At 41.8% G+C, this 25,587-nt stretch overlaps 1 protein-coding gene across 1 annotated transcript; it reads right to left on the bottom strand.

Annotated features, from left to right (window-relative positions):
* Positions 1–1,511: 1,511 nt before the first annotated feature.
* On the bottom strand, positions 1,512–24,015 carry inpp5f (inositol polyphosphate-5-phosphatase F). The gene is made up of 20 exons (XM_021607193.2): positions 23,303–24,015; positions 21,202–21,282; positions 20,093–20,229; positions 18,440–18,568; positions 18,037–18,204; positions 17,759–17,815; positions 17,263–17,461; positions 16,845–17,024; positions 16,459–16,526; positions 13,285–13,409; positions 13,045–13,122; positions 12,791–12,911; positions 12,409–12,537; positions 5,456–5,573; positions 4,880–5,078; positions 4,577–4,648; positions 4,411–4,484; positions 4,005–4,133; positions 3,767–3,854; positions 1,512–3,484 (listed from the first exon to the last, which is right to left on the bottom strand). Exons 1-20 carry the CDS (start codon positions 23,397–23,399, stop codon positions 2,350–2,352), a joined length of 3,384 nt encoding a protein of 1,127 aa, XP_021462868.2. The 5' UTR covers positions 23,400–24,015; the 3' UTR covers positions 1,512–2,349.
* Positions 24,016–25,587: the final 1,572 nt, after the last annotated feature.

Genomic DNA, 25,587 nt, shown 5'->3' with positions numbered 1-25,587 from the left:
TTAACACCTTTTTGGTTACTACATGATTCCATATGTGTTATTTCATAGTTTTGACATCTTCACTATTATTCTACAAATGTAGAAAATAATAAAAATAAAGGAAAAACCCTTGAATGAGCAGGTGTGTCCAAACTTTTGACTGCTACTATAGTGCTATGTCCATCAATATATGTTGGTCAATAGAAAGGTTCTACACATGGAACAAATATATTTAAGTATTCACTCCCTTGGATTTCTTCACGTTTTGTTGCGTTGGAAAGTTGGATTGAAAAATATTTAATTGTTATCTTTTTGTCATTGATCTACACCATGCATGGGGGAACTCCAGTCCTCAGGGGCCTGATTGAGGATTGGAGATGCCCATCCCTGACCTATACAAAAAGACTCCATAATGTCAAAGTGAAAATAAATAAATAACTTTTTTTTTAAAACAAATGAATACAAATGTAATAACTAAAATATAACTGTTGCATAAGTATTCACCCCCTTTGTTTAGCGAAGCCTAAATTAGTTCAGGAGTAACATTTCGCTTAACAAATCACAATAAGTTACATGGACATTACTGTGTGAAATAATAGGGGATGTCATGATTTTTGTGTGACTACACCTTCCTCTTCCTCTGTCCCCCATACAGTACATACAAGGTCTGTCAGTCAAGTATTGGATTTCAAGCACAGATTGAACTACAAAAGAACAGGGAGAAAGCCCCATAAAGAAGGGCCGTGATTGGTACATGGGTAACAATAACAAATCAGACATTGAATATCTCTCTAAGCATGGTCAAGTTAATACTGATGCTGTGGATGGTGTATTAAACCACCCAAACACATAAAATATACAGTCACCCTTCTGAACTGAGCTGCAGGACACGAGGGAAACTGCTCAGGGGATGTCACCATGGGGCCATTGGTGATTTTAAAACAGCTTCAGAATTGTTGTGATGTGAGGAAACGGATGGATTAATAACATTGTAGTGACTTCACAATAACGACCTAAATGACTGTGAAATGAATATTACAAATATTCCAAAACATACATTCTGTAAGCAATAAGGCACTAAAGTAATACTGCAAAAAAACAAACACAGCAAAGGAACACACTTTTTGACCTAAATGCAAAGCCTTATGTTTGGGGCAAAATCAACACCACATCACTGTAACTGCCTCCTTATTTTCAAGCATGGTGGTGGCTGCATCATGATATGGGTATGCTTGACATCGGCAAAGACTGAGTTTTTCAGGATAAAAATAAACGGGATTGAGCTCAGCACATGCGAAATCCTAGAGGAAAACCTAGTTCAGCCTGCTTTACACCAGACACTGGGAGAGGAATTCACATTTCAGCTGAACAATCACCTACAACAAGGCCAAATCGACACTGGAGTTGCTTAACAAGAAGACAATGAATGTTCCTGGGTGGCCAAGTTACAGTTTGACTTCAATCTGCTTGAAAATCTATAGCAAGACTTGAAATTTGAAGATTTTTGAAAATATTTTTATTTTTTTTAAATGGGCAAATATTGCACAATCCAGGTGGGCAAAGCTCTTAGAGACTTACCCAAGACACAGCTGTAGTGTGAGTACTTATCAAATCAAGATACATTAGTGCTATATTTTACATTAATCTCAATGGAAATCTTTGACAAAGTATTTTGTGTAGATCGTTGACAAAAAAATATACAATTAAATCCATTTTAATCCCACGTGTGTAACAAAATGTGAAGAAATCCAACGGGGATAAATATGTATGATAGGCACTGTACATACAGTACAATATTTACATATCAAAACAGTATACTCTAACCGGAGTTCTTGTACCTTGATTAAGTCCTACCTTGGTACATTTCCAATATCGGTAGGGAAAAACTCAGCAACACTGATTCTACAAGCAGTTTGTTTTCTTATTAGGGGACTATCTAACATGGAGCTGCCCTTTGAAAATTCTGAGAAAAATTGTCAAAAACTTCTTTTGGTAACAGAGCTATAAACTAGGCCTATTATCACAAATGCCAAATTGGTGCACTGCACATATGGGATCACCAAAATGATAAATCCAGAGCTTGCCTCTCAACATACACTGGGTATTACCTGCCTTTGTTATTACCAATAGCCTGACATGCAAATATATCTGGAAAATCTCTCGAAAGGAAATGCAACAGGATTAAGGACTCTGTCATATAGAGCTGGAGTATTATACACACACTACACAACACTGGCTGTAAACATGGTCATGTCAACTATAGAGGAAATTGAAGAGTGGGGTTCTTAGCCGAGTCAGCTTACGCTACTGTACTGGAAGTCACATAGAAACTGTACAAAAACCTGCTTAGAGGCTACAACTTGGGAAGTGCTAGATCTGTATGATCCTGGTCTGGCACTGTGTAAACATTGCCTTCAGCTCGTTCTCTTGGGTCTCGTTTAGAGTGGCCATTTCTGGCTCTGGGCTCTTCTGCACCTTCGCCACAGCAAAGTTGATGCCTTGGGTGAGTCCAGCTTGGGTCAGGCTGGCCACCTGCACCATGGAGCTCTTGATCTTGGCAAAGGGGGAGACCACGCGACTGCCGTTGCTGTCGGCGGGTGAGGGGCCCAGGCTGCCCTCCATGTGAGAGCCCAGGCTCCTCTGGGAGCTGCCGGAAGCTGCAGAGATGGGCTTCTGGACGGTCAGGAGATTGGGGCCGGAGGCAACATCTAGCTGGGACGGCCTGGGAGGGAGCTGGAGCTCCTCCTCCTGCTGATCTGAACCTGGGTGTCCGTCTGGGGCCAGGGGGCCTTTAGCATGTGGAGGGACTTGTGGGTTCTGTGTGGGAAGGCTACAAGCCACCTGCTCCCCAAACACCTCCACAGGTTTGGTCTGCGCGTCTTGGATGAATTGGTGGCAATAGGCATCAATTGGAGTTCCAAAGTCTATCAGGATGGCCTCCTCAGCCTCCGAGGTAACCCCGGGGGACTGGTCTTCAGGACTGGCTAGAGCCGGAGCCTCCGGCTTACTGTTACTGTCGCAGCCAGTGACCCGGATGTTGAGCTCCACGCTGCCTCGACTGCCTAGTCGCGGAGCCGACGCCACGATGCCGCAGCTGGGCAGCACGTAGTCCACATTCTCCAAGGAGCTGGAGCGCAGTTGTTCGTCCGAGTTGTAGGAGTCCGAGTCTGATGACATCTCTGAGTGGTTGTCACAGAGGTCCTTCAGAGCCGGGCCGATGTTGGCCCCGTCCGACGTCTCCAAGCTGCTATCAGACTTCCAGAGGGTGACCCCCATGGTGGGTTTCAGAAAGTTCACCTTCACATCCGGCTTGGTGGAGAAGGTGTTTCCCAGTCTCCCCTTGAAGGAGCCCATGTTGACGTTGGACTTCTTCACCCTCTGGTTGAGGGAGGAGAACTTGTTGAGGAGGAAGCTCTTGCCCTGAGCCAGACCAGAGCTGCCCAGGACCTGGTCTGGGTGTCTGCCCTGGATGCCCATGATGTCCTCGTGAGGTTTACTGTGCCTCCTGAAACAAATGGTTAAAAAAAATATATATAATAATAATCTAATTGACATTCATGATAAACAGAAGCCCTGGCTAGAAAATATTTTTATTTAAATGAAAGTTGAACAAAAATGAACACTATACTGTCTTAGTATTTTAGCCAGGGCTTCTGTTTATCATGTACATCCATGACAATGAGATATTTTTGGAAAACATGTGTAAAAGGGATAATATAGACATACTGAACTGCAAGAGAAGAATATTCTGAAGATCTAGATAGAGTGATAATGTATTCCAACTCACCTCTCCAGTTTCTTTTCAACCACCTGTAGGTCAAGTCCCATGGCTTGCTTAGTTAGGCGAAGCATCTCTGCGATGCACTGCAACGTGTCTGAAATAAAATGAATAATTCCCACAAAGCCTGTCAGGATAAGGATTTCAGGTTGTTTTTGAGATATACGGGCAGTGCGCTTCCAATCTACCAGGTTTTATTCATGGTCGACTAGTTTTATGCTGACAGTTTAATGAAATCTTCCCATACCTTTACCATCATCCTCAGGATTCCTTGTGAGGGCCCTTAGTGTGTGAAAATAACCACTTGTCTCCCCATTATTATAGTGTAGACGCATACAGCAGAATTTGGGCTTCCCGAACAGAGTGGGTTCTGGGCCTACAAAAGAACACATAGGACATGTTGTGAGCTTTATTCACAAGTAACTAAGATGTTTGTGGAAAATAAAAATTGTAGAAGAAAAAATTAAAAATAAAAAAATAAATAGAGTAGTTGCATCATTCAGAATTTGTGTTCAATAATGAAAACCATGTCGATAGTGTGTGCTTAGTAGCTTTACAGTGTAAAATAAATCATGAAGCTGTGAAGGACTCAGATCCGGTCTACATTTTGGAATTTTCACTTGGTGGAGTTAAATTCCCCTAGAAACATTCACCTATTTCAATCTTTTCCAAACCCTCTAGGTTGAGGCGTTGGTACTGATTAACTTTGTCAGCTTCCTCATCATAACTGTAAAAACAAATAAACAGAATTATATAAGGAACAGCTAAAATACATGTAATTGACTCTCTTACTGTTCTGTAAAAAATACAGGCACTTACTAGGCAACGTAATATGCACTGTTGGATAGCAGCAGGAGAACATCCACATCCTTGCTGGTTGCATCAATAAGGCTGATGAGGAGAAACATTTGCTTTCCACATTAACAATTTATTGAGGAATAAACACTTTCAAGGTGTTGATTTTGAAGGGTGTCTTAATTACCCCTGAGGGGATAAATAAAGTTGAACTGAACTGAGCTAGCTAACAAAGTGTTGGGAGAACAAGCTACAAGAGCGAGCTCTTCGAAAGGATTTCAGTGTTAAAGGTTAGAGTTTTGATTTATAGATTGTTCCAGCACTAACCTCATGTCACAGTCGATAAGGGCCCAGCCCCCATGGAACTTCTCATCGTCGGGCAGCAGCAGCTGCATGTAGGTCTGCAGCAGGAGGCTGACCTGCTCCTGGGTTACTCTCTGGCTCTCCTGCTCCTTCTCCTCATGCTCCTTCTCCTTACTGAAGATGGAGTATAGGTCCTCCGTCACAGGATGCCCCATCATCAGATCTGGAGAGAGGAGGTTGAAGAACGAGGACGGTCGAGTCACACTTTTGAGACTAAAACTGATTAGGACTGAATCATTGTTTTGAGACGGAGGGTGGAATCCATTTTGATAACACTTTACTGTACTTACAGCCTGCCGGCATAATGCATTTTAACTTGTTATAATCGTATATGAACCTGTGTCTTATAATAAGGCTCATAATATGTTTATGTCTGTCCATGTTTTATATTTAACTGGCTATTGATTTTTAGTCAGGATCATTATGAGATATTAAGACATAAGGGGGTCATACATATTCATGTCTTAGAACGAATCCCAACTGCATCATAAAGCATTATAACCGCAGGCTTTAAGTAAAGTATTACAGGTATTTCCTTACCAATGACTGCTTGTCTGTATGCGTCCCTGAAGCGGTTCAGATAGTAACGGTTGGCTGAGTTCACGCCATCTTTCATCACCCCGGCCAGTTTTCTCTCCCCCGTTCTGGTGAAGTCTCCCTTTATAAAATGGATTACAGACAGAGCATGTTAAAAAACAAGCAAGATATTAGAGTCACCGTCTGATCTCTTTTATATTTGTTTTATACTCTTCCTGACTTAGGGCTGTGTCGAGTAAACATTGTTCAATTTTCCCCTTTTCAGTCTGCACAACAATTGTCTTAAAGCCCAATGCAGCCATTTTTATATCAATATAAAACCATTTCTAGGTATCAATATGTGTACTAGTTTTCCATGAAAAAATGGGCAAAAATTGTTTGTTTTTTGCAAAAACATTTTCTTAAGCAAATATTTAGCTAGGACTGTCTGGGAGTGGTCTGAATGGGAAAGGCCAAACAAAAAAAAAGAGCAGTTATTGGCAGAGAGGTTTGGACCTCTTTACTATTGGTCTATTAACCAATTTCCCGCCTGGTTGATGTCCCTACGCAAGCCGAGAATTTACGCCCAATCAAAACGGGCTAATTAGAAAGTCCCATGTAGATTTGATTTATTTTCAACCAGCAACTATCAAGAAAATAACACTGATCGAAAAGTCACACTTTTACAGTCTTAGTTTCATCCGCTGTTGTACAATATGATACAAAACACAGGTAAAACTGAATTTTGACTGCACTAGGCTTTTAAGTTAAACCAGAACAAATAGCCTTTCATGCGACTGCCTTTTAAAAAAAAAGTTTATTCCCTTAAGAACAGCCTTTATCAGCAGTGTTTTCCACAAGTATATGGAGCAACCAGCCAAATAGAAAAACTAGCCAGCCAGGATCCCCCGGCTATGAATTTTATGGCCGAACAAGCCATATTTTGGTGGCCTTGGGTACATCCTAATGCCTTGATTCCATCCGAAATACACAGTTAAATTATTGAACACTTTATTTGGCTCTCGAGTGGCGCAGTGGTCTAAGGCACTGCATCTCAGTGCAAGAGGAGTCACTACAGTCCCTGGGTCGAATCCAGGCAGAATCACATCCGGCCGTGATTGGGAGTACCATAGGGCGGCGCACAATTGGCCCAGCATTGTCCGGGTTTGGGAGGGGTAGGCCATCATTGTAAATATGAATTTGTTCTTAACTGACCTGCCTAGTTAAATAAAGGTTAAATACATTTTTTAAATTTTATTTTGTTTGTTGCAGTATTGTGTTTGGATTTCCAGAAAATGTATGAATTTGTTCTTAACTGACCTGCCTAGTTAAATAAAGGTTAAATACATTTTTTAAATTTTATTTCGTTTGTTGCAGTATTGTGTTTGGATTTCCAGAAAATGTATGAATTTGTTTTTTTTTAATGGGATATAGTCTAGGCCTATATGATCAGGACTATTTTCTAAGTAAGAGAACATCACACTGTTAACTTGTCTTCTCTTGAAATTAAAGAATTTTACTGTAAGATATGAATAGACAATTACTTTTGTCCTTCAAATTATGTATTTTATTAAAACAGAACAGTACGTAGGCCAAATTTTCTTGAAAAAATAAAAGGTTACATTTAAAAAAAAAAAATCTAAAATTGTGTGATGGGCACTTTTTCAAATGGAGAAATAAACCAAAACAGAACAGATGCTCAATTAAATTCTGGGTCTACAGTTTAAGTCGGAAGTTTACATACACCTTAGCGAAACACATTCAAACTCAGTTTCACAATTCCTGACATTTATTCCTAGTAAAAATTCCCTGTCTTAGGTCAGTTAGGATCACCACTTTATTTTAAGAAAGTGAAATGTCAGAATAATAGTAGAGAGAATGATTTATTTCAGCTTTTATTTATTTCACCACAGTCCCAGTGGGTCAGAAGTTTACATACACTCAATTAGTATTCGGAAGCATTGCCTTTAAATGGTTTAACTTGGGTCAAACGTTTCAGGTAGCCTTCCACAAGCTTCCCACAATAAGTTGGGTGAATTTTGGCCCATTCCTCCTGACAGAGCTGGTGTAACAGAGTCAGGTTTGTAGGCCTCCTTGCTTGCACACGCCTTTTCAGTTCTGCCCACACATTTTCCATGGGATTGAGGTCAGAGTGTTGCGATGGCCACTCCAATACCTGAACTTTGTTGTCCTTAAGCCATTTGCCATAACTTTGGAAGTATGCTTGGGGTCATTGTCAATTTGGATGACAAATTTGCAACCAAGCTTGAACTTCCTGACTGATGTCTTGAGATGTTGCTTCAATATATCCACATACTTGTCCTCCCTCATGATGCCATCTATTTTGTGAAGTGCACCAGTCCCTCCTGCAGCAAAGCACCCCCACAACATGATGCTGCCAACCCAGTGCTTCACGGTTGGGATGGTGTTCTTCGGCTTGCAAGCCTTCCCCTTTTTCCTCCAAACATAACAATGGTCATTATGGCCAAACTGTTCTATTTTTGTTTCATCAGACCAGAGGACATTTCTCCAAAAAGTACGATCTTTGTCCCCATGTGCAGTTGAAAACCATAGTCTGGCTTTTTTGGAGCAGTGGCTTCTGCCTTGCTGACCGGCCTTTCAGGTTATGTCGATATAGGACTAGTTTTTACTGTGGATATAGATACTTTTGTACCCGTTTTCTCCAGCATCTTCATAAGGTCCTTTGCTGTTGTTCTGGGATTGATTTGCACTTTTCGCACCAAAGTACATTCATATCTAGGAATGAGTCTCCTTCCTGAGCGGTATGACAGCTGCGTGGTCCCATGGTGTTTATACTTGCGTAATATTGTTTGTTCAGATGAATGTGGTACCTTCAGGTGTACCTGTGGAGGTCTACAATTTTTTTTCTGAGGTCTTGGCTGATTTCTTTCGATGTTCCCATGATGTCAGGAAAGCGGAACTGAGTTCGAAGGTAGGCCTTGAAATATATCCACAGATACACCTCCAATTGACCCAAATTATGTTAATTTGCCTATCAGAAGCTTCTAAAGCCATGACATAATTTTCTGGAATTTTCCTAGCTGTTTAAAGGCACAGTCAAGTTAGTGTATGTAAACTTCTGATCCACTGGAATTGTGATACAGTGAATTCTAAGTGAAATGATCTGTCTGTAAACAATTGTTGGAAAAATTACTTGTGTCATGCACACAGTAGATGTCCTAACCGACTTGCCAAAACTATAGTTTGTTAACAAGAAATGTGTGGAGTGGTTGAAAAACAAGTTTTAAATGACTCCAACCGAAGTGTATGTAAACTTCTGACTTCAACTGTATGTGTTAAGAGATTATACGCCATTAGTTAAATTAGTGAAAACATTTCCACAAGTGTTTGGAACTCTGAATTGCAGCATGTCATTTATAAAAATGTAAAATAAACACTTGTTTAACAACTGACCCAGATTTCTTCTTAAATAATCTTATAAGAGTCTGCTGACTTCCACAGACTTCAAGCTTCCTTTTAAAGCTATCTTTAATACAGGTATGATTGAAGCAGGTGTTAAAATGAAGCAGGCTTTGCTACACAGACTTCATATGAAAAATACAAACGAGATCTTTAGTTTATTTGTCCTGATGCGATACCATGGACATATAAACTACTTGGTGTGATTTATGAATGGCAAGGATATACGAGATCGACTTTATTCAGTCAGTTCGAACACCACGTACAAACTAGTCAAGCTTGTTATTCATCAATCAAATCACAGTAAGCCGATATGAGCCAGCACTTCGTGGCAGCATCAGAAATACGCAAAAGGAAAATGAAAGTGCCAGAAAACAATAGGGTAAGTGGATTTTGATTCATCGTTACCACATTATATGGGACCTGCAAATTGACTCACACAGACGATAAAGGAGCATCATGCCTTCTCCGCCCGTGTAAATACATTTGACTGCAAACAGTTGAAGTCGGAAGTTTACATACACTCAGCTTGGAGTCATTAAAACTCGTTTTTCAACCACTCCACAAATTTCTTGTTAAACTATAGTTTTGGCAAGGCGGTTAGGACATCTACTTTGTTTACAGACAGAATATTTCACTGTATCAAAATTCCAGTGGGTCAGAAGTTTACATACACTAAGTTGACTGTGCCTTTAAACAGCTAGGAAAATTCCAGAAAATTATGTCATGGCTTTAGAAGCTTCTGATAGGCTCATTGACATCATTCGAGTCAATTGGAGGTGTACCTGTGGATGTATTTCAAGGCCTACCTTCAAACGCAGTGCCTCTTTGCTTGACATCATGGGGAAATCTAAAGAAATCAGCCAAGACCCCAGGAAAAAAAAATGTCTGGTTCAAGTCTGGTCTGGTTCATCCTTGGAAGCAATTTCCAAACACCTGAAGGTACCACAAACAATAGTACGCAAGTATAAACACCATGGGACCACCCAGCTGTTATTCCACTTAGGAAGGAGACACGTTCTGTCTCCTAGAGATGAACGTACTTTGGTGCAAAAAGTGCAAATCAATCCCAGAACAACAGCAAAGGACCTTGTGAAGATGCTGGAGTAAACGGGTACAAAAGTATCTATATCCACAGTAAAACAAGTCCTATATCGACATAACCTGAAAGGCCACTCAGCAAGGAAGAAGCCACTGCTCCAAAACCGCCATAAAAAAGCCAGACTTCGGTTTGCAACTGCACATGGGGACAAAGACCGTACTTTTTGGAGAAATGTCCTCTGGTCAGATGAAACAAAAATAGAACTGCTTGGCCATAATGACCATCGTTATGTTTGGAGGGAAAAGGGGAAGGCTTGCAAGCCGAAGAACACCACCACATCCGTGAAGCACTGGGGTGGCAGCATCATGTTGTGGGGGTGCATGCTGCAGGAGGGACTGGTGCACTTCATAAAATAGATGGCATCACGAGGGAGGAAAATTATGTGGATATATTGAAGCAACATCTCAAGACATCAGTCAGGAAGTTCAAGCATGGTCGCAAATGACCCCAAACATACTTCCAAAGTTGTGGCAAAAGGGCTTAAGGACAACAAAGTCAAGGTATTGGAGTGGCCATCACAACACCCTGACCTCAATCCCATGGAAAATGTGTAGGCAGAACTGAAAAAGCGCGTGCGAGCAAGGAGGCCTACAAATCTGACTCAGTTACACCAGCTCTGTGAGGAGGAATGGGCCAAAATTCACCCAACTTATTCTGGGAAGCTTGTGGAAGGCTACCCCAAACGTTTGACCCAAGTTTAGCAATTTACAGGCAATGCTACCAAATACTAATTGAGTGTATGTAAACTTCTGACCCACTGGGAATGTGATGAAAGAAATAAAAGCGGAAATAAATCAACTATTATTCTGACATTTCACATTCTTAAAATAAAGTGGTGATCCTAACTGACCTAAGAGACGGAATTTTTACTAGGATTAAATGTCAGGAATTGTGAAAAACTGAGTTGAAATGTATTTGGCTATGGTGTATGTAAACTTCCCACTTCAACTGTGCATAGACACCCAGGTACCGGGAAAGACAGCAGACTGTCAAACCAGCAGTGTTTCCCTGTCATCCCTCACTTTGTGACTGACAGGCACCTGTCCTATCAATAGATCGCTGGAAGATGCATATCTTTCATTCTAGCAGGAGAGGGCTAGGCTGACTTTTCTTTTTATGACTTGCGAATTGGAAAGCCAAGTTAATTCATATCTTTCATTCTAGCCGGAGGGGGCTCGGAATACTTTTTTCCCCGGACTTCCGAAATAAAAAAATAAAAAAAGTAGGCTAGATAAGTTAGGTGGGAAAAGTATCCGGCAGAGTTTGACTTTGTAATCGACTGTATAGACGACAGCCAGGGCGCTAGTGGAAAACACTGATCAGGCCATTATACAAGAACAAAATGGTGAATCCCATAAATAATGTAGAAAATGTGCTCATGTTATGCCATGGTTATAGATCATGCATTACCAGCTAATCTAAGCAGAAGACAAAATAAGAGTCTGGAGGACTATAAATTATTTTCGCCATCCTCCTGATGTACACTACCTTTCAAAGGTTTGGGGTCACTTAGAAATGTCCCTTTTTTGTCCATTAACATAAAATTGATCAGAAAAACAGTGTAGACAGTGTTAATGTTGTAAATGACTATTGTAGCGGGAAACTGCAGATTTTTTTTTTTAAAAGAATATCTACATAGGCCCATTATCAGCAACCACCACTGCTGTGTTCGCTAATCCAAGTCAATCATTTTCAAAGGCTAATTGATCATTAGAAAACCCTTTTGCAATTAAGTTAGCACAGCTGAAAACTGTTTTTTTAATTAAAGAAGCAATAAAACTGGCCTTCTTTAGACTAGTTGAGTATCTGGAGCATCGGCATTTGTGGGTTCGATTACAGGCTCAAAATTGCCAGAAACAAAGACCTTTCTTCTGAAACTCGACAGTCTATTCTTGTTCTGAGAAATGAAGGCTATTCCATGCGAGAAATTTCCAAGAAACTGAAGAGCTCGAACAATGCTGCGTACTACTGCATTCACAGAACAGCGCAAACGGGCTCTAACCAGAATAGAAAGAGGAGTGGGAGGCCCCAGTGCACAACTGAGCAAGAGGACAAGTACATTAGTGTCTAATTTGAGAAACAGACACCTCACAAATCCTAAACTGGCAGCTTCATTAAATAGTACCCGTAAAAAACTAGTCTCATCGTCAACAGTGAAGAGGCGACCCGGGGACGCTGGCCTTCTTGTGAGGTGTCTGTTTCTCAAACTAAAAAAATCAAGTTCATTTCTAAGTGACCCCAAACTTTTGAACGGTAGTGTACATTTCTCCCTGCAAATTGCAGAGGCCTCATATAATTGGTAGTTAAACAAGACTGGGCAAATATGTTTTATTACTCGATACATTTACCCAGGCAGCGTGGAGAACCAAGACGGCATACTGTTGCAAGACGTAAACCTAATATTACCTTAAAACACACATGCAAATTATGTTACCTTGAGGGCGGCCGTGCCGGCGTACTGTCTACTGATGGTGTCGCCGTTGTTGGCCCACATGACCTGGTAGATCCTGTAGCACTTGAGGGGCAGAGGCTGCTCAGGGGGCATCACACCCAGTTTCTTCAGCTGAGGGACACAGAGACATACAGTTAACCATCAGTCACCATGGACAGGTTGCCAGAGCACTGCACTTCCACTCAAAAGTAGAGGTTGTTTTTACATTTGGTCTTTCACCTTAATATTTCATCTGATATATATACACACCATGTGTCTAACCCAGAGACTTTAGTTCAAATCTGTATTAGAGCACTAGGAAATGCAATGTTATGACATCCTCAGCTTTAAGTTGATACACGTTCAAAGCGGGGAGAAATCTCACCTGTGCCTCCATTACAGCACGAGCGATGGAAGCCTGGACTACATTGGTCCTGTCCAGACAGTCCATGCAGTTCACCCGGAAAATGCCCTCCTGGTGGCAGATGACTCCTGCCTGGTCGACCCTGACAGAGGAGTATACACTGTGATGCACTATGGAGCCACATGCGCTATCGATTACTGATTAGTTGAGGATTTTTACTTGCATTAAAAGGAGTCTCTGTTGGGGTTTGGGATGACATACACTCACACACTTACCACCCCCATCTCATGTCTGCAATAATATCGGAGATTGCATCTGTCAGCGTTTGCACATTTTCAAACTTCATACCTCGACTGATGAGACAGAAGAAGACCAATTAAATATATACAGGGGAAGTGCATACTATAATAAATAACAAGTATCGTAGTTTAAGTTATTCTTTCCTCATTTAGATGTACTTATTCGATTAAATTATCTGTGCTGTCAAGATTGTTTCTGTGCAGCAATTTTCTTACCAGTGCTCATGGAAGTCAAAAGAGACATATGTCAGGTTAGGATTGTTGTATAGAAGGACTTGTTTGAGATATGCATCGCCAATAATCTTCTCCCGCCCACTTTGATCCACTAAGTTAATGATGACCTGTCAAAACAGTTGTAAATTGCATCAACTTCACTATTTACGATAAGTCTTTATTTAGATACGGCTAAGTTCAATGAAAACTCAAACTTTGGCATTGATATTAACCCCTTTAGAGTCGATTGATGCACCAACCTAAGTGACATAACAAAAAAATCCCCATCCAAATCCGTTAGTTTAAGCTAGATATATTGTTTTTTCAATCCACCGCATCCGCCAGTATCACACTTCCACAGCGGTGAAAGGTTGCAGAGCTAGAGCGGTGTTCGTCAGACCATAAGACAAACTGGGTTGGCACCCCCCCCCCCGGCGCCCCCCTTGGGTTGTGCCGTGGCGGAGATCTTTGTGGGCTATACTCGGCCTTGTCTCAGGATGGTAAGCTGGTGGTTGAAGATATCCCTCTAGTGGTGTGGGGGCTGTGCTTTGGCAAAGTGGGTGGGGTTACAGTGCCTTGCGAAAGTATTCGGCCCCCTTGAACTTTGCAACCTTTTACCACATTTCAGGCTTCAAACATAAAGATAGAAAACTGTATTTTTTTGTGAAGAATCAAGTGAAGAAGTGGAACGACATTTATTGGATATTTCAAACTTTTTTAACAAACCAAAAACTGAAAAATTGGGCGTGCAAAATTATTCAGCCCCTTTACTTTCAGTGCAGCAAACTCTCTCCAGAAGTTCAGTGAGGATCTCTGAATGATCCAATGTTGACCTAAATGACTAATGATGATAAATACAATCCACCTGTGTGTAATCAAGTCTCTGTATAAATGCACCTGCACTGTGATAGTCTCAGAGGTCCGTTAAAAGCGCAGAGAGCATCATGAAGAACAAGGAACACACCAGGCAGGTCCGAGATACTGTTGTGAAGAAGTTTAAAGCCGGATTTGGATACAAAAATATTTCCCAAGCTTTAAACATCCCAAGGAGCACTGTGCAAGTGATAATATTGAAATGGAAGGAGTATCAGACCACTGCAAATCTACCAAGACCTGGCCGTCCCTCTAAACTTTCAGCTCATACAAGGAGAAGACTGATCAGAGATGCAGCCAAGAGGCCCATGATCACTCTGGATGAACTGCAGAGATCTACAGCTGAGGTGGGAGACTCTGTCCATAGGACAACAATCAGTCGTATATTGCACAAATCTGGCCTTTATGGAAGAGTGGCAAGAAGAAAGACATTTCTTAAAGATATCCATAAAGTGTTGTTTAAAGTTTGCCACAAGCCACCTGGGAGACACACCAAACATGTGGAAGAAGGTGCTCTGGTCAGATGAAACCAAAATTGAACTTTTTGGCAACAATGCAAAACGTTATGTTTGGCGTAAAAGCAACACAGCTGAACACACCATCCCCACTGTCAAACATGGTGGTGGCAGCATCATGGTTTGGGCCTGCTTTTCTTCAGCAGGGACAGGGAAGATGGTTAAAATTGATGGGAAGATGGATGGAGCCAAATACAGGACCATTCTGGAAGAAAACCTGATGGAGTTTGCAAAAGACCTGAGACTGGGACAGAGATGTCTTCCAACAAGACAATGATCCAAAACATAAAGCAAAATCTACAATGGAATGGTTCAAAAATAAACATATCCAGGTGTTAGAATGGCCAAGTCAAAGTCCAGACCTGAATCCAATCGAGAATCTGTGGAAAGAACTGAAAACTGCTGTTCACAAATGCTCTCCATCCAACCTCACTGAGCTCGAGCTGTTTTGCAAGGAGGAATGGGAAAACATTTCAGTCTCTCGATGTGCAAAACTGATAGAGACATACCCCAAGCGACTTACAGCTGTAATCGCAGCAAAAGGTGGCGCTACAAAGTATTAACTTAAGGGGGCTGAATAATTTTGCACGCCCAATTTTTCAGTTTTTGATTTGTTAAAAAAGTTTGAAATATCCAATAAATGTCGTTCCACTTCATGATTGTGTCCCACTTGTTGTTGATTCTTCACAAAAAAATACAGTTTTATATCTTTATGTTTGAAGCCTGAAATGTGGCAAAAGGTCGCAAAGTTCAAGGAGGCCGAATACTTTCGCAAGGCACTGTATATCCTTCCTGTTTGGCCCTGTCCGGGGGTGTCCTCGGATGGGGCCACAGTGCCTCCTGACCCCTCCTGTCTCAGCCTCCAGTATTTATGCTGCAGTAGTTTGTGTGTCGGGGGGCTAGGGTCAGTTTGTTATATCTGGAGTACTTCTCCTGTCCTATTCAGTGTCCTGTGTGAATTGAAGTGTGCTCTCTCTAATTCTCTCTTTCTCGGAGGACCTGAGCCCTAGGACCATGCCTCAGGACTACCTGACATGATGACTCCTTGCTGTCCCCAGTCCACCTAGCCGTGCTGCTGCTCCAGTTTCAACTGTTCTGCCTTATTATTATTGGGCCATGCTGGTCATTTTTGAACATTTGAACATCTTGGCCATGTTCTGTTATAATCTCCACCCGGCACAGCCAGAAGAGGACTGGCCACCCCAGATAGCCTGGTTCCTCTAGGTTTCTTCCTAGGTTTTGGCCTTTCTAGGGAGTTTTTCTAGCAACCGTACTTCTACACCTGCATTGCTTGCTGTTTGGGGTTTTAGGCTGGGTTTCTGTACAGCACTTTGAGATATCAGCTGATGTACGAAGGGCTATATAAATACATTTGATTTGATAAGACATCCTGAAAATCGGTCTTCTCTCTCTCCGAATGGTTTGACCTACAAAACTATTATGATCCCTCTATGGAAAGGGGAGACTCTGACCCCGACAAGTATCATGGGACTCATCTGAAAGTAACCGGTAGGGTTTAAAAAACAAAACAAATGAAAGTATGAAGGCCATTTTGTGCCTACCCCAAAAAAGGGGGTAAATATCTGACACTTCAAAACCTTGTTTATGATTTTTTTTAATGTAATTTTATTTAAAGGGGTTCTAAAATTCAAAATCAAAAAGCTAAACGATCCAAAGTATAACCATCTTAAAACAATTCCATGTCAGTTTAGCACCCCCCTCCTCCCCCAATGTCTTAGACTCTAAAGACTTAAAGTAATGCCGATGTTATCTGGCAGATGCTTCTCACCTGCTTCTTGTAAAGGTTGAGCTGTTCATCAAAGTGAGCAGCAAAGTAAGGAATTGTCTCCTTCTCTCCTGACAAATCAGACAGTACATTGTAAGGAAAACAATCCCTGTCATACAGACGACCTAAAAAAAAAGTAATCTGGAAATTGCACATAAACTCAACAAGTAGTGATGATTATAAAGGGGAAAGTATACGATGACGGGGGGTCACGTGCTTTCGTTTTAGCTTGCCCAGTGTCCTGGACGGGCAGAGTTAGCACATTTAAGACCATTCCATTAGCTCTGAAAAGAAAACTCCACCCCCCCACAAGGGGGACAGGGCGTGCTTAAAACGAACACACCCATTATTCCCCAATTCTTCTTTTGGATTGGAAATATCCCGCTGACCTTTCTCCAGCCGAGGCCTGGGGTTGTAGCGGTAGCCTGCTTGGCTCCAGAAGACGGGCACCGAGCCGCGACTCTGCACAAAGGACAGTGAGTGGTTGTGCACGTGGATCAGCTGCTCGGTCTCCACAAAGTTAGCCACGTGGCCGTCTGTGTCCACCCCTCTGCGTTTGTACCGCATCCCTTTTGGGAGAAGAAAACTAGGATCATTCATTCCCCCCTCCAATGAGCTTAACTGGCTTAAGTTACGTGAGAACGTAATGTTTTCTCTGACATTTTAAGTAAGTTGAAGAGAAAATATTGTTTATTAATCATCAAGTAATTCAAGTTCTATTTAAGAAAAAAGGTACAAATCTGCTTATCAAACTGTTGCAATTCGAACCTAGCAATTTGGCCATGACCTTTGACCTCTGTATTGTACCTGCACGGTGGCGACTGCGGCGGGAGATGAGGGCCACGGTGAAGCGCGGGTGGATGTCGTCCACGCAGGTGAGCTCCTGGAGCGGCGTGTCGGGGCTGTTCTTCTCCTCATCTGGACTCTCGTTGTAGTTCACCACCAGCTCCTCCACCTGCACAAAGCCCTGGATGATGGGCGTCACCCAGAAGTCCACCTCTGGAACCTGCAACACAACAAGAAAAGTTACAAACTCTATACAGTGATGCCAAATGTAGATGTATAAAGAGGGAATTCAGTAGTTCAGTATATATAATTAACATAACATTTCAATCACTCCAATAATAGCTGCCACTAAGCGTTTCCTTGCTAAAACATTTCGCTATTGTTCAAACAGGGTTTTGCAGAAGTGACTCTGCCACACTAGTGCACTATGACCATCAGCACTCTTATACCTGAACATTGACAAATTGATATCTAGTCAATCCATTCCTGTCAAAAACAGTCTTGAAATTCATCAAACCTGCAGATCGATGAGCTCCTGGACCATGTGTTTGTTCCAGAAGAATCTGTCATCCACCTTGAAGAGGAAAATAACTTATCAGTCGAGCATAATTGCTTAATTTGACTTGTCGAAGCGCAGTTAAACTACTGATCTTAAAGACAGAAAATATATGTGTGGTTTAATACTACTGTACTTAAACCAGGCATCTCAAAGTGGCGACCCAATTTAATGCGGCATTTTAGTAAATGTCTCAGTTAATGCGACTTGTGTCCTCAGAGTATAGATATATTCCTAACCTGCTTCCATAGGGGCAAGTTTGACTTTTCTGTGTCTCCCTGCCGCTGCACAGTGTTGGTGAGGTCATAGGTCATGCTGTAGTAGAAGGAATCAGAGTCCATGAATATCTTGTACAGCTCATCGAGCAGCCGCCTCTCGAGACGCTCCTTTTCTTTGTTTTCCTTGACCTGAAAGGCAGGGGAATACTGGGTGGTGGGCATGGACAGGGATGGTATTAAATTGTCAAAATAAAAAATATGGAAAGGAAAGAATGTAAATGAACAAAAAAAAACGTATACTGTCCAATTTACAAAAAAATGGACTAGTGTAAAAACAGCAAATGTACCAATTCCAAAATGTACAACTGGTGTGTAAGATGATAATACATGGGATATCTGAGCACAGTACTAAACATTGTTTTACCTTTTTCTTCGTGGGAGCCCCAACATTAGACTTGATCTGACTCAGCGTTTTCATCAGGAACTTCGACTCATCTGGAGACTGTGCCAGCTTCTCTGGTTTGTCGATCCCAAAGTGATGCTTCTTACAAAGCTGAAAGAGAAGCAGACTTTCTTTTTTTACCCCTTTTTCTCCCCAATTTCGTGGTATCCAATTGTTGTAGTAGCTACTATCTTGTCGCATCGCTACAACTCCCGTACGGGCTCGGGAGAGACGAAGGTTGAAAGTCATGCGTCCTCCGATACACAACCCAACCAAGCCGCACTGCACTGCTTCTTAACACAGCACGCATCCAACCCGGAAGCCAGCCGCACCAATGCGCCGGAGGAAACACCGTGCACCTGGCCACCTTGGTTAGCGCACACTGCGCCCAGCCCACCACAGGAGTCGCTGGTGCGCGATGAGACAAGGACACCCCTACCGACCAAGCCCTCCCTAACCCGGGCGACGCTAGGCCAATTGTGCGTCGCCCCACGGACCTCCCGGTCGCGGCCGGTTACGACAGAGCCTGGGCGCGAACCCAGGAACTCTGATGGCACAGCTGGCGCTGCAGTACAGTGAAGAGAAGCAGACTTTCTATCCCACTTTCTATGAAATTGTACGTTGTTAAGATACCAGCGTCATCTTCCGCTATATCGATACGTAACAGGAATTGAAATATGAACTCTGGGAAATAACTCACTTTTAACCCATTTGAAGGCATTACCATTCATTCAGTTCAGATTAGGCTAATTGAGCATACCAAAGCATTCTGATATTAAACTTCCTTATAATTGAGTGCATGATGAAAGTATTCCAAATATATGTAAATGTATGTAGAGGGAATGACAGACAATCGGGAATATACTTGTGGACAAGTCTAAAAGGTTGAATGACAGCTAATCAGTATGGTATCTGTGGGTTAATTGGGTCTCAATGAGTTTTCTAGCTAATTAAATCAATTCAAAGCTACAAAAAAAATAATAATAATAATAAAATAATTTTAAAAAACAGTCAACAACATCCAAAACTAGTGGTTCATAAAACTCTTTCCAAACACAACTTCACAGGGCTACTGAATTCCTATCCTAGACGGGGTGGAATAATCATTCTGTGGTATGGACAGTATGTAGGGCTATGTTCTAAAAACATACCAGAGAAACGATTATCCAACACATCCCGTTCTCTGGAAATGTTTCACTTACATCCTCATCATCTTTATCCGTATATGTATCATCATCATCATCCTGGCTCACCTGTAAGACTGGCATCTAAGCAAAATCCCGATTCCTCCGAGATCAAAATAACACTATTGTGATATCCATTTTAAAAAGTGATTAATTGGTAGCGACTCAAGGTATCAATCAAAACAGGGCAATCGAGACACTTTACTAGAAACATGGAAATGCAATCATAAAATGTAAAACAACTAAAGCTAGCCTAGACGATAGCGATGGTTTTCATTACATCTCATGACTGTAGCCTAGATTTAAAAAGGAGACTAAAGTAGCCACTGGTGTGCTATTGTAATGTGTTAACTGCTGCGTGTGTAAACTGCATAAAAAGGCCCAAAACTACTTGAGTGCTCAGGGATCCATAAAGTGCCCAGATAAAACAGGCCTCATCACAGTCTCTCACCTCCAGCTCCAGATCCAGAGGCTCTTCCTCAGACAGAGGAATGACAGCTATCTTGGTGATCTTGTAGACTTTGTGGTCACCTGGCATCTGGCCAACAAGCACTTTCTGACAGATCAGTATGAGACCCAGAGGAAGATCTGCCAACAGAAAGGGGTAAAGGATATGTCATCACAGGCACAGAATTACACACATTCCGATAGGTGTGACTACATCGGCTGTTCTCTCTCTCTCACAGTCTGCTGTCTCATGTGGTGGTGAAACGGGGCATCTGGCTAAGCGAACTGAAATTTCACCCATGAAAAAGCACGGTTTGTTAGAATCAGAAGTATTTGCATGCTGTTCTCTTCTAAAAACCTATGTATTATGTTTCCGAATACATTTGCTTTGCCTTTTTATGCATTATCTTGGCCAGGTCACAGTTGTAAATGTGAACTTGTTCCCAACTGGCCTACCTGGTTAAATAAAGGGAAAAAAAGAACAAACTTCCAACACTGACAGCTTTAAGCATTATCAAGTCAAACGGACATTTATTTAAGATAATCTGCAAGAACTTGTTTACCGACTCATCGACTGACTCATCTTTCACAGTTATGTCTCAGTCCTTTTCCTCAAATCATTTAGCACACCTTTGTGAGTGTAAATAAAGACTGCATAAACAACATAAGAAAATACTTCGCATTTCTGAGGACTGAGGCTCTTCCTACAATTAATCCAAAACCTCATTAAGGCAATAGAATGATCCAGTAATCCTGGGTGTTTTCACGATGAGTCGCCCCAAAAGCATCTACCGCACAAACATTACTCATACTAGCCTGTAGCCAAGCCCCAGGGCTAGCCTAGGGCTACATTCTAGGGCTTGTTAGGGGGGATTTGTGTTGTGTATTTGAGGACCACTGATGAGGTTTGAAAGCTATAAAACAAAAAGTGCAAGCTAATAAGAACAGAAGGCATGGTTTCAGAGAATAAAGGTACAGTTGTGGCCATATTGTGCAAGGGGGCCACACAGCGCAACATTTCAAAGCATGCGTACATGTCAAATCACGTCTCAAATGATCCAGTTGTGTCAAATGTTGGCACGTGTAGCACAAGGCCCACACCATTTCACTTACCTGTATGAAGTTGTATTTTCCCGACGAGACCCTCAACCAGGCCTAAACACGTTGGGTTCCAAGCTAACAGCAGGTCTGTTGCTGAAATAACATAGAGAAGAGACAATCAGAGAAAATAAAGACTTGTGGAGTGAACACAAAGCAAAGACATGTTCTAAGAGAAATTGCTCTACACACTAAGAGCAATGAAGCAGTTTGATGATAGTTGATGGATTGCGGCCTAAATATTTACATTCCACACATGGCTGTGGACAATTTCCTGCGCCTTCCATGCTAGGCTTGGACTGAGGGTATCTGTTTGTACTGTTAGGAATCATGGAGCATCACCGGTATGCACTCAGTAGCTAGCTAATACTGTCTGCAGCCAAGTTCAGAAGTATTTACTGCATCAAGAGATTATTCACAGAGCTCAAAAAGACATGTGTTATCAATTGGGTAGAATAGTACAAATGATGTAGAGAATACACAACAATTTCTTTGCCTCTGAAACAGAGGTATGAAAACCAGGTTACAGAGGATCACAGGCCTTGGATGGAAACCTAGCTAGTGTGAGTTTCCATTCTTTAAAAAAATATAGTGAGGTAACATGATGCACTGGGGCATGACGACATCACTGCCAAATGACTACATCACAGCTAGCCTACAAAAGAATCTGGCTGATGCTGCTGACTAAAACTGTTTATAACAGAAAACTAGACTTCAACTGCTTGACACACCCTTGACGAGTTGAGTCATGAATGGGCGACAAAGAGGGTGGAGAGTGAAGAACATCTAGGCAGCTCAGACAATAACTCTTCCTGTTTCATGGAGCCAGAGAACTCTGTGTACCGGCCTCAGCATTGGAGACCGGGCAGGGTGGTGGAAAATAAGGGCTGCCCCTACATACCTCTCTCTGTTTGTTCATGATACAGACACGCTACAGTACATTAGGGCGAAACTCAACCATAGATGTTCAGAAGTGTATTGTGGAAATTCCTGGCAGTGCTCGTGTCAACAGGTCCAATGAGGAGTAGAAACTCTTTTCCAATTAAATAATGGAAGAGCGGTGCAACCCAAACCTGTTCAGGCTGGCTGCACACCCATGTGACCTCAGCCAGCCCACAGGGTACTCATTCACATCAATACACAATGGCTGCTCCCTCTCCCAACTGCCTTTTTTTTACTACAGAAAGGCAAGCTTCACAGGCTCAGCTGTAGGCTTTGCTCGGAATTTTCCCGGCTTAACTCGTCACAGAGAAGAGGAGGTGTTTTGACAAGACCCTTGGGGTGCAGGCCATGCTGGAGCAGAACAAGTCCAGCAAGGTAGTTTAGTGTGTAGCAGTGAGCAGCTAACTAGTCTGATTATGTGGAATCCAGCATAAGGAAATAAGGAACCACTGGACCTGATGCTTAAGTGGTATTTCAGGAAAAGAATGGTTAACCATGTAGCCACATGAATCTGTTAAATAAATCTTATGTAAAACGAATGGAGGGAAACAATTATGAGCCCTAACAGCTGTTTTGTTCAATACTTCACTATTTAAATACTTTTTTTTTTTTTTAAACATACGGAACAATGACATTATCATCTGCTTCCCGAATCATGGCTAGATTTGATTTGAATGGAACCCCTGCTGCTAAATCATTTTTACTGTCGCCCTCGAGCGTCTTAGCTCTGCACAACATCAGCATCACTTTGCCTGGTTATCCCGAATATCAGGTCAACGGGGCAGCACTCCTCATAAAAGTAGGGCAATAAAGAGGTAATAACTTGGCAGATCAGATAGCTAGACAATTACATTACAATCAACAACAAAAAAATGTAATGAAACGCACTGGAATTTAAGTACGATGCGCTGTCCGAGCCACAGCTTCCTACAGAGCTGTCATTGTAAACGTGTATAGCAGTGTTAACTTGGATAACAAAGACAACAAGCCAAGATGAAATTCTCATGCCGTGGGCTTGACATTGTAACTTAAATTATATCATTACAATGGCTCTGCTGCCCGAAAGATAGATAACGTTAGATGATGTAGGTTAGCTATAAAAAAAAAAAAGATAGATAAGATAGATGGGATATAGATATATATATATATATACACACAAACGTATTTTGCTTACCAGGTCTGACATTCATGGTCCCATCTATTCGGCTACACCAAAGAGCATGATCGCCACTCTGGAGAATGTAATGGTCTTTGGCTTGAAACAGCTCCATTTTGACCGTGTATGTCAAAACCTGTAAATATAACTGTGGTCCAAACCGGCTAGCTATCAGAGAAATGTTGCTGGCTGGCTAGCTAGCTAACGTAACGTTGTGTTAGCTAGCTAGCGTTGCTGACAGCACGTTGCCCTAGCAAGTTAGCTAACGTTTGTTTTGGTTATTTGATATCGTAGTTCAAAAAGTAAGCATAGCGTAAATCAGGTGAGAAACTTCTTCAATGTGTGAAAATGTCGCTGGCTAATCATTTCCATTTTGAAGACCGACACTGTCAATTTCCTGCAGAAACAATCACACGTGACCTTATATCGTCATCCGATATTTACTTCCACTGGAGGTTTGTTCAGTTCGATTCAACGTTTGCTACGTTGCGTGGCGAATTTTACTGAACATCGAAACTGGTACTGAACGACACGTTTTCAGAAACGGTGCGAACCGTTGTTCAATTGCTTTTGAGGTAAGGTTTCTCCGGTGTGGTGGTTGTGGATCAATATGTGCCATATACAATCTCCATCTGGGTCACCATAATCACACCGTTCTTGAACTGGCCCATGCAGATATACTTCTGAGGAGATGGGAAACGCCATTAAAATAGTATTACGGTCACGATGTACGTTGCACATGCATCGTAAATGGACCGCGCGGTGCATTCTGGGCTACTTTGGGGCATGGAAAACTCATTCATGAGTGAATTGGGCACTAAATCAAAAACCCAACATTAGCATGAATTTCGTGAACAACAAGTATAACGTTACACATGTTTTCTGAGATGTAAGATAACTGCTGTGTTGTCTGTAATATCGCCGAGCTTTGGAATCGTGACATTACGTACTTCCGAGGAAAATAGTCCGGTTTAGTGACTTTGAGAAGAGATAGCGCGAAGATTATTTTAGCAACAGCAGCATGACACCTTCAACGCGATTAGTCAACAATGGGATTCCTATCTCCTACTTTCTCTGTTATCTCTGGCCCAGGTTCACTTTATTAACCTTGCCTGGCGCACCTATTGGTGGACGGTTCTTTTCAAGGACTGTTCCAAATAAGATCCACCAACTCGTAACTTTCAAAAATACAAAGACAATTAGGCCCAGCTTTTGAACCCCCCACCCCCTTTTGCCCTCAGAACATTCGGGGGCATGGGCTCTACAAGGTGTCCAAAGCGTTTCACAGGGATGCTGACCCATGTTGACTCCAATGCTTCCCACAGTTGTGTCAAGTTGGCTGGGCATACTTTGGGTGGTGAACCATTGAGTGTAAAAAAAACAGCAGTGTTGCAGTTCTTGACACAAACTGGTGTGCCTGGCACCTACTACCATACCTCATTCAATGGAACTTATATTTTGTGTCTTGACCATTCACCCTCAGTGACACGCACACAATCCATGTCTCAAGGCTTAAAAATCCTTCTTTAACCTGCCCCCTCCCCTTCATCTACTCTGATTTAAGTGGATTTAACAAGTGACATCAAGAAGGGATCATAGCTTTCCCCTAGATTCACCTGGTCAGTCTATGTCATAGAAAGAGCAGGTGTTCTTAATATTTGTATACTCAGTGTATGCTCCCATAGTGAAAAACACGCAGTTGCTGGTGAACAGGACATTGAATGGAATGTATTAAACCTAAAAAAAAAACACCCCTCGTCAAGTTATTCACTCTATTATTCATTCCTAAAGTGTGTCAATTTTACTTTGTTCCACAGGGACGTGTAGATCTACCATGTGTTGCTTGTCTCAAATAAGACATGGGGTTAAGATGTAAGTGATGGTTAAGATACAAGGAGAGGTTTAGATTGGAGTAGGCCACGTAGAACCACTCGATAGCAAGGACAGCAACATATCACAATATATTATAAAATCACTCAATTATAGACCATTTCAAAATAATACATTTTATTTGCAACCATGCCAATGTGACTCCAAGCTGTCAACACTCCAAAGCACAAGCTGTGATAAAAAATGCATACTTTTACATTGACACTACATTGACCCTTGCATTGTTATTCTTGATTAGCATTTGATGCTGATAGTCTCACATCTCATGAGAGAGGAGTCAGCTCACATCCAACATTTCTCAATGTACTCTTGAATTAAATCATTCCTCTTTAAATAAAATATATGAATGATATTTGGATGACATTGCAAGTGAACTTACAAATGAACAATTCTTCAAACAATCTAGAAATTTC

The sequence above is a fragment of the Oncorhynchus mykiss genome, chromosome 1 (assembly GCF_013265735.2).
Source record: "Oncorhynchus mykiss isolate Arlee chromosome 1, USDA_OmykA_1.1, whole genome shotgun sequence".
In the NCBI taxonomy this organism is placed as follows: domain Eukaryota; kingdom Metazoa; phylum Chordata; class Actinopteri; order Salmoniformes; family Salmonidae; genus Oncorhynchus; species Oncorhynchus mykiss.
Note: the sequence above shows the minus strand (reverse complement) of the source record. Positions and strands in the feature narration are given on the sequence as shown.